The sequence below is a fragment of the Aphanomyces astaci genome, assembly GCF_000520075.1.
Source record: "Aphanomyces astaci strain APO3 unplaced genomic scaffold supercont1.29, whole genome shotgun sequence".
Classification (NCBI taxonomy): domain Eukaryota; phylum Oomycota; class Saprolegniomycetes; order Saprolegniales; family Verrucalvaceae; genus Aphanomyces; species Aphanomyces astaci.
The window spans coordinates 706,875-716,412 of NW_009798292.1; the positions used below are offsets into that span (position 1 = coordinate 706,875).

A 9,538-nucleotide genomic window follows, 5' to 3' on the forward strand; every position below is an offset into this window, starting at 1 on the left:
GGTTCGGCGGTCGTTTGGGGTTGGTGTGTTGGCGGTCCCAGCGAGGGTGAGAGACACAGTTGAAGTCGCCTCCCACGAGGAATGGCGTGGTGGGTGGTGTCAGCGTCGCGAGGTGGTGGAAGAACTCCTGGCGGTCCCTGGAGTTTGTGCTGGGGGCATAGAGCGGTGCGACGGTCAGGGATGGGGAGTGGATCTGGATGTACCGGCCGGGGGTGGTGTGGCCTGTGTTGTCTTGCGTGAAAGCCAATTGCGAGTAGGGGTTGAGGAGGATGGCAACGCCGTTGGTGCTATTGGCCGTGACGGTCCAGAAAGCAATGGGGTGAGGGGTAGTGGTGAGTCCCCAGAGCCGTGTCCAGCTTTCTGTGAGTTGGCGGGCTTGAGCGGGGGACGAGACGTGGGTCTCCTGGATACAGATGATATCCAGGCGATCGTGGGTAATGTGGGCTTTCCAGCTGTCCATCCAGGCAGCCACCGTGTCGCGCCGAAAGCCGGCTACATTTTGGGTGAGGAGGCGGAGACGTGATGGAGCCTGGTGAGATGGGGCTGGAGCGGTCGTTGACCGGTGTAATGTAGATGTAGGATGGAGGTCTGTTCGTGGCCTTTGGGCCGGGTAGCGGCCGGGGGGTCGCGGGCGAGGGGAATACAATATATAATGTGTATGGGGAGGGGTAGACTTGCGGCTACTCCTTGTATCCGCTGGAGGAGTATCCCCACGCGAAATGGTGTTTCTCGACCCAGGGCCAGAGCAGTGCCCACTTGCCCTTGCTTAAGTGGTCCAGGATGGTCGGTAGGTCCCCGAGGGTGACCGTGGTGAGAAGGTTTCCCAGTGTGGGGATGTCCGGGAGTTCGTCAATCTCGATGCCGTCCTTATCTAACAGAACGCCTACTATGCCCAAGTCCGTTGTGTGGGTGAGAGGGAGGTGAATAGACGCCCATCGTAGATGGCAAGGGGAATCTCCGTGACTTGGAGGAGAGAGGACCACTGTGTATCGCTAAGGGACTCGGTCATCGCCAGTGGCAGGGTGGGTGCATCAAAGATGGCGTCTTTCCACCTGTCGAGGCGAGTGTGGAGGGCCTTGTGGGGGTAGAGGTCCCGCATGGCGTCCATTGTGGCGTAGACGATTTCCAGGAGCATGTGGTCTCCCCAGTCCATGAGTACTTGCAAGGGTAGTTTACTCAGGAGAGTTTCTGGGTTCCCAAGGGTGAAGAGCATTACGCGGGCAGTCCGGGGAAAGTCCGCGAAGAGTGGTTCAATCTCGGCCACTGTAGTGATCGGGGCAGGAAACTTCCTGCCGGTGAGACCTTCTTTATGTTCGACATCCATTGGGTGACTGCTTTGGCATATTTGGTGGGTAGTTTCCGGCTGGGTTGTAAAAGGGGTGTCAAGTTAGGTGCTGGTGCGGATCGGGGTGCGGTCATATGGATGGGATCAAAATGGTTGCCACCTTTATGAGCCAGGAGGACCGTGGTTGGAGTGAACTTGGCTAGAGTATCCTCCCACTGGTGCGTCGGGATAGGAACCTTGTCGATATCCGTGGCCCCCGTCGTGAACCCGACACGCCAAAGCCACCACGTGTTGTCCACCTGCTGCTCTTGCAGGACGTAAACTGGATGACCCCATACGGCTGCCGCGGCTCCTATCTCAGGGTAGCCGCACCAGTCTCGTTTGGGGATGCCTTGCGCCGGGTGGGCGGCGATGAGGCGTGCGAAGAACTGGTGAATGTAGTCGTCGACGGACCCTTGAGACTGTACCGCCGAGTCTTCCAGCTGGTGGGGCCATCGTGGCATGTAGTGGCCCGTAAAGGCCGGGTGCGCCTGAACGACGTCGCGTATCGCCGTCTTGAGGTCTTTGATGGCTTCAATAATGCGAACATCGTGGTGCGACCGCCCGGACCATGCGTGTCCGTGTTTGGCGCAGTATAGTGCCAGCACACAGCATTGACCCAGTGCGGCCACGATGCCTACCTGCCAGGGGTGGTGCTCTAGTAAACTCTGGAGTGTGCCCTTTCGGACAAAGTCCATCTGGGGATGCCTGGGGCGCTGGTAAGTCCGACAGGTCTATGGTCTCTGGGGCTGGGGTCATCATACTGGCAATGCTCCCGGTAACTATGGAGGGGCTGACCGTCGTCTGGACCCTCGCTTGAAAGACCTCTTCTGCAGTGATGGTGGGTTGGGCGCCAGCGGCCGGGAGGTGTGGTACCGCGTCGTTGTGTTCGTCTGTGGCGCTGCGTCCGGTGGGGGGGAGGGTGGTGGAGACTAGGCGTTGTACGCACGGCTCTTCATCCGGCTCGGAGGTGTCCATGTCCACCTCGGATGGGGTTGGGCTTGTCGGTGTCGATCGCATGCCCTCTGGGGAGGCGGCGGGGGAGTGATCTTCTGGGGTTTGCTGGCTCGTGCGGGGGGGTGAGAGTTGTTCGGGTATGTCCGAAATGGGTGATGTTGCATCGTCTGTTTTAGTTAGTCTGGAGTGGAGGGGGTCCCGCTCCGTGTCCATCCACGGCATGTCCGTCGCGGCGTCGGTCATATGGATGTGACTGGCGACTGTGGATTGCCTTGTGGTGGGGGAGATTGGGGTGAGGGGTGGGGTTCTCCACTCTACGTGGTCAGCAAGCCCAGTGCCTAGATGCATCCGTGCCGCGGCGTCAGCTTCTGGGGGGTAATCACGTTCAAGTTCATGTTGCCGTGCGTTGTGCAGATGGGCAGGGTTGTCGGGGTACGGCGGCCACTGCGACGGGTCTGGTGGGGCCGATCCAGTGCCGGCGGGGTGATGCGGCATGGATGAGGCGGGCTTTGCGGCGTCTAGGGGTGGGGGTATGCCGTTGGTGGGGTTCGCCGCTGGTTGTGATGTTTGTGTCCCGTGGTTCAACGCCCTGCTCTGGGATCCAGCATCAACTTCGGTGGATGGATGTGGTTTCGTTGGTGGGGTGGTCAGTTGCAATGGCACCCGGGTGGCCACCGTGTGCGTGTCATTTGGTTCATCGTCGGGAGTGCTAATGGGGTGCGAGGGGCTATGGTGGTCGATCTGGGATCGCCATTCGAGGAACGTGGGTCTAGTGGTGATTTCAGTATTGGTGGGATCGGCCCAGAGTGTTGGGGACAATGTAATGACCCGTTCGGTCTGGAACGCCGTCTTGGGGCATTTCTCCGCCTGATGGTCTAACGCTGCGCACCCATGGCACGGCATGTTTCCGTAGTCTTGGAAGTGATGGAGCTGGACCGTGGTAGTACCGATACTAATGCGAGATTTGCCGACGAGTTGGGGTGGTACTTTGCCCGAGTTGGTAACCACCAGATAGCTGTTGGCATCGAGTTCTCCGCTGCCCATATGTTGGGCGATCTCCATGCTGGTGACCACCACCTCGAGTTGTTGGAGGAGATGGATGACCTGGAGTGCCTTGATGTGGGCGGGGATATTGAGCAGGCGGAAACTGTACGCCGTGCACTTCTGGGTTTCTTCGGTGTCGAGGTGGGAGGTCGCATCTTCTGGGCGCCGGTAGTGGCGCAGCCATGAGGCGTGCCCCAGGAACGCGATCTGTCGATCCCGCCACAGGGATGCCTTTTGCTTGGAGTTGAATTGTATGATCAGTTTCCTTCCGTGGGGGTGGATATAGCACGAGTGCATATCGCGGCGGAGTGCATCGCAGTCCTGAACCGCCTCGCGGTTGGTGCTGGCATGCATAGGGAAGAACAGCCGTCCCAGGGATGTGCTGGTCATTTCTGTAGGGAGACGGGCCAGAGCTTTGATAGGAACTTGGAGAAATCCAAATTGTTGCCTCATTTGGTCGCTGAAGAGTGCGATTTCCAGAGGCGTGAGGATTTGTTTGAGAAACTTGGGGGGAGTGTCCAATGCCAGCTGGCCCGCAAGGATGGCATTTAAAATGTCGAGTTCTCGGTGGGTCGGTGGACGCTTGGAATCGGTCCATGCGAAGCACGATGCTTTGCATTCCGCATGTGCTGCACGGTCGGCTGCCAATTGCGGGGTGTCGCGGTGTTTCATTGAGGGGTGACGTTTTCCCTGTGTTTTGACTTTCTCCGCAAAGGATGGGCCCTTGGAAGAGAGAGTACTGTTCACTCGCTGGAGGTACCGCTCGGGTGGGCTCTGTTGTGCGCGTGATGGGGATTGTTGGAGAGTTTGATGGTTCTTCTGGGCTGGAGACGTCCATGTTTTCACTGGGATCCTCCGGTGGTGTGGCGTCCGCCACTTCGGCTGCGGGCATCCTGGTGGCAGACGGTTTTTGTGAAAACCTGGTCACCGTCACTGGATTCTCGAGTTTGGCGCGAGCGTTGCGTTTGCGGCCCGCCTCCAAGGAGCCTTGCCGCGAGTGTTTAGGGTTGGTAAACGGCCGTACAGGAACGTCCGTCGGGGTCTCATCCGGTGGATGAGGTCGCGCCTGCTCTGGTGGCAGGCCTCCGCCATTCATTTCGTTCGTCATTTACTTCCGGATAATACCCGGATGCGGACTAGCGATCAAATTCGGGAATACACCCAAAGGAAGCTGGAAGAAGGCCGACCTCTACCAGGCGTGCCTGAAGTATGACATAAGAGATGTCTCACCAACCGACCTAAAGGCAGCGATGTGGGCACGACTAAAGAAGTACATTGACGAGCATATCTACCCGGTCGTGGTGCAGATGGCCCAAGCGCGTGGTCATCATATCGTGTATGCCGCGCCAGGCTTCTCCGAGCTGCAGCCCATCGAGCTGATCTGGGCGAACGTCAAGGGCACCGTTGGCCGAGCCTATACGAACAGACACAACATTTCAAGATGTATACAAGCGCCTCGACAATGTATTCTATCACCTGGACTCCGAGACCATCAAGGCCACGATCGAGAACTCGAAACCAAGCTCATTGCGCTTGAAAAAGCACTCCGCCAGGCGGAAGGGGCGGCTGCCTCTATTGTATCAGGTAATAGCGATGGGGATAGTGATACGTCTTCATCATGTGATGAAAGTTCCGCTGGGTCAAGCGATGGCGGCGACTCTAACGCGAGCGACGTTGACGATCACCCATTGTCACACTCATCAATCGCCGGTACTACCTTTGGCACGACGAAGACGTACCGATTCGACGATTTACGTCCAAACGTCACATCGTCAAAGTGATGTTCTTGACGGCGGTTGCGCGGGTTCGGTATGATGCGAGGAAGAAGGCGATGTGGAACGGCAAGATTGGGATGTGGCCGTTTGTGTCCATGGTTCCGGCGCAGCGCAAAAGCAAGAACCGTGAACGGGGTACAATGGTGACGACTCCCCTGACAGTAACGAAGCCCATTTACCGCCAATTCCTGGTGGACCACGTAAGCATCAAGCTTCTGTGGCCTGGGCGACGCACCTGTCGATTTACATCCAACAAGACAACGCACGGTCTCATGTTCAAGTTGATGACGCCGTCATGGCTGCTGCTGGTTGGTCAGACGGTTGGATGATTCAACTCATGGCGCAGCCTGCCATGAGTCCAGACTTCAACGTCTTGGACCTGTGATTTTTCAACTCCATTCAATGCCTTCAACACCTCCAGATTGTCACAACAATTGACGAGCTGGTGTCTGCTGCGACCGGAGCATTCAACGATCTGGATGGGCGTGTGCTGGACAAGACGTTCATGGTGCTTCAAAAGGTATTGGAGGAATCGTTGAAGATCGGTGGCGACAATGCGTACAAGTTGCCCCATTTGCACAAAGACAAGCTCGCCAGACAGGGTCCACAAAATCCTCAGCTGGCTTGTGATCCTGAGGTTATGAGTGTCATCGATGAGATGAATAGTAGAAAGGAATTTGAGCGTCGAGTAGATAATCTGTCTGGAGTGTTGGCATCGTGCGCGATCGAAGGTACAATCAATATGTCAAATATTGATAACCTTTGCGCGATGGCTCGCGATATTGACTTGGTCGATAACGATGAAGAGTGATGCACATCATATCATGCAAGCCTTCGTCGTAACTTCTTGAACTTGAATAAAAATGCGTTTTGGCACTCATTTGTTTATACAAACTTCCATATAAAATTTCGCCCAAAAAATTGTCTCCACTTTTATGGAATAGAGGAAGTAGATGAGAGTGCAAATGCATGAGGGTATAATAACCCTTGCGATCATGTGGGACTCCCAGAAACATGGTCTTCACGGCACGGGGGTCGAGCTTGGAGGATTGCGCGGCACGTTGGTTGTGGACAAATGTGGTGCAGCCAAAGGTTTTAATGTGACCCAAAGATGGGTGTAGTTTAAAAACGACGTGGTAGGGTGAAACATCTTTGTTGGATGCCAAAGGGATATGTTGATAAGCCATGATAGCATAGTCGAGGGCAAGAGACCATAGGAACTTGGGCAGAGTCCCTGCAATGAGCATAGCTCACAGTTTCTGCACGACAATGCCGATACGGCGTTCGTCTACGGCGTTTTGCTGGGGGGAGTAGGCGTGGAGAAAGCCACCCGAGTGTTGTACTTGGGTTTGATGATGCGCCCGAGTTTCTCGAACGCTTTGGCGTTGTCGCTTTGGAGGGTGCCGATGTCCATTGGTTGTGAGTGGCTCAACTATCCAACATCATGTTTGAAAATGGGCATCGGGTCCGTGCGAAATAATTCGTAGTTCTCATAGAAATCTCTGCGAAATCGCATGGGGTAGGTCCACATAAAGCGGGAGTTATCATCGGTAAATACGACAAAGTAGGCAGCGTCAACTATAGAATCGGGCTTGGGCCCCAGTCGTCGGAGTGTACGAGGGCAAGGTAGGAGGCCGCGCGGAAGTCCGCAGTTGAGTCGAAAGGATTGCGCTTGGGACTTGGCATAATCACAAGTCTTAACATAAGTGACCACGAAGGTGCTTGGCCTTGAAGATCATTAGTTCGGGATTTGACTTTGTCATTTGTTCGAAAGCGTCAACGCCAGGATAGACGAGACCGCGGTGCCACAAGCAGGCAAGACTAATTGCAGAGAGTTTGGAGTCAGCCACGAGACACGTTAGGCAATCGGTCGGAACAGTAGTGGTGTCATAGACTAGAGTATATAATGTGCCAACCAAGCATAGCCTGGGCGACACTCATGGAGACAGAGTCTGGAGTGATGGGGCAGAAGGTAGATGGCTTGGGGACCATATATGGTCGATGACTGATTGGCCCATAGCGCAATACAGACGAATACGCAAAAATGTGCAAATGATCCTTAAAAGTGGAAAATCCACTGTAGTTGGAGGCGAAAGTCCACAGAGCGGTCTCGAAGGTGCCGAGCATGCCAGTGAGCATGGCCATCTGGCCTGGATGGATACACTCCCCACGGTGCGGGTTCGTGGAGGGCTCGAGCTTTGGCTTGCAAGGAAACGAGTAGAGACTAATGGCGTTGTTGAGTGTATCAAGCACATCACCAAGAGAGGTGGTGATTTCGCACATATCTGAGCCTGGCGAACCTATAATAGATTTAACTCTAGTTGTGGGCAATGTAGACCAATGGTGAGGCGTAGGGTATATGGACGAATGTCGTCGACTTGGTCACGGGACGACATATCCACGGCCATGGTAATAGGGCCATATCCAAGGACGGGAAGTTGGGCGCCGTTCCCCACTATAAGAGACAGTGTGCAGGGGACGTAGTTGGAGAAATAATCTCGGTTGGGTGTGCAGGAAGCAGAGGTACCGGAGTCGACAATCCAGGTTCTCGCAGAGCGGGAAAGTCGTTGGGCGATAACTCACCGACATAGATTGCGGCGGGTCACCGGGGTCGCTTTCACAGTAGCGAAGGTCCGCATGGAGGGAGAAAACGCCTTGTCCACCGGCAACTTGGAATGGGGGGTGGGGACGACACCGTCCACACATCGTGGTGGGAGTTGGAGAACCACCTTGACCGGTGTTTCCGACGCCGTGGTAATAATATCGCTGCGGGTGGCCGAGATGGCACTGGGTGGGGACAGTGAAAGATCCACTTTGGTAGGGTTCGCAGGAATTTGGAACAATGGACGCGGTTGGTAGAGTGGCAAACACTCGGTAATAAGTACCTCGGTGGAGGGGACTTCAGCAAAGTCAAGGTCACCGGCATCCACAGGAGATTGAAAGTGGTCGGGTAGATCGCCCGGTCAACAGTGATGTGAGCGAGGGTAGTTGCTACAATAAGCGTAGGATCGTGGGGCGGTTATACAGACACATCGCAGAGTGAGGCAGAGCCCGGGCGGAACACCTTGGGCAAAACTGTCGGTGGGTTGGGGCGCTGAAGGGCCCGTTGCGGGCATATCCCGATTTGAGAGTAGGGCACGCAGTAAGTGTGGGATTGGCAACGCCACACTAGGAGCAGGACTTGTCGGGGTTGTTGACACAATCATGGTGAGTATAGCTCAGAATAGTGAAGGCTTGAGAACATGGAAGGAGTCATCGGCTTGCGTAATCACTTATACGGTTGGAGGCGCAGGGGTCGCAACGGCATGCATGACGGCGGCAAATTGGATTCGTGTTTGGATAGTAGCGGCAGAGCTGTGGTCACCCAGAGAAGACGCTTGTTCGAGGCGGTTCGTAATAATACGCCGAAGGGAGTTCCAGGCGTCAGAACGATGACTGACTCGTTGGTGGCGCGCGCAGTGGCAACGGAGTTCGTCACGACTTACCACAGTTCCTTGTCACCAATTAAGGTGTCGGACATCGCACACAGAGTGTAGTAGTTCCAAATATGGTTGTGATAGTCGACGGACGAAATCACCGACGGATCCAAAGGATTGAAGAAGGGCGAAATCATAGACATACGGTAGCGTTTCGATGAGTTCCACGGAGTGTCGATACAACTCTCTTCCTTGAACCTGAGAGTGCGCAGATAGCTGGCAAAGACAGTGGGGTTGTTGTCCATGGGAATGGATTCGAAACGGGCCTTGATGCGCCCAAAGATCTCGCAGGGAAACGTTGTGGTCTGATTAGAGACAGAGAAGACTTGTAGATATGGCGGATACCAAAAAGGTGGGCTGAAACCCCGGAACAACTTAGGGATCGGTGTGTTCGACTTGATCGAGCTCGAGATACATCTTGCTGATGTTGAGAGCATTGAAGCGGTTGCCCTGAGGAACGTGGTCCGATGTAGAGTAGAACTCCGCGACATCCCGGGACGTCGCTTCGAAGTCCGCCTTCCACAAGATGTAGACCAGAGGCCGCAGGTCGTCGAGCGGAGTGCCTACTAAGGGCCGCACAGAGGAAGGCAGGAAGCGCATAACCTGTCAAGAGGGACGAGGAAAGAGGTAGCGCTGAGGAGGGGCGTTTACGAGGAACGCTTGTGTGGTCGAGAGCAAAACCATTAGTGATCATTAACCGACTGCTTAGCTGACCTATGATTGGGTAGAAACTGTCCGGCTTCTACAGAAACATAAGACCGGATATTATCCGTAAGTGATCGAACCTCGGACAGTTTTGAGTAGATCAACCATAACGTAGAAAACCAATTTAAGGTGCTCGAACCATTTAATGGTGCACTTGAATCAGCCAATCAAATGTAGTCAACATACTGGGAGATAACCTCCTTAATCTAATTAATACCCGAAGTGAATTTTGGCGCCTGTCTTGTTTTGTTTTGGCG

General features: G+C 54.9%; 3 protein-coding genes across 3 annotated transcripts; 1 reads left to right on the forward strand and 2 right to left on the reverse strand.

The window, feature by feature from the left end:
• Positions 1–680: 680 nt before the first annotated feature.
• On the reverse strand, positions 681–4,421 carry H257_10698 (hypothetical protein; the record flags this gene model as incomplete). Its single annotated transcript, XM_009837334.1, has 5 exons — positions 681–871; positions 931–1,305; positions 1,446–1,961; positions 2,014–4,015; positions 4,086–4,421. 5 exons carry the CDS (start codon positions 4,419–4,421, stop codon positions 681–683), a joined length of 3,420 nt encoding a protein of 1,139 aa, XP_009835636.1.
• A 154-nt stretch (positions 4,422–4,575) lies between these two features.
• Positions 4,576–5,911, forward strand: H257_10699 (hypothetical protein; the record flags this gene model as incomplete). Its single annotated transcript, XM_009837335.1, has 3 exons — positions 4,576–4,909; positions 5,059–5,420; positions 5,522–5,911. 3 exons carry the CDS (start codon positions 4,576–4,578, stop codon positions 5,909–5,911), a joined length of 1,086 nt encoding a protein of 361 aa, XP_009835637.1.
• Positions 5,912–6,388: 477 nt separating this feature from the next.
• On the reverse strand, positions 6,389–9,176 carry H257_10700 (hypothetical protein; the record flags this gene model as incomplete). Its single annotated transcript, XM_009837336.1, has 6 exons — positions 6,389–6,532; positions 7,129–7,391; positions 7,439–7,555; positions 7,688–7,887; positions 8,586–8,881; positions 8,973–9,176. The coding sequence occupies 6 exons, from the start codon at positions 9,174–9,176 to the stop codon at positions 6,389–6,391; spliced, it is 1,224 nt and encodes a 407-aa protein (XP_009835638.1).
• Positions 9,177–9,538: the final 362 nt, after the last annotated feature.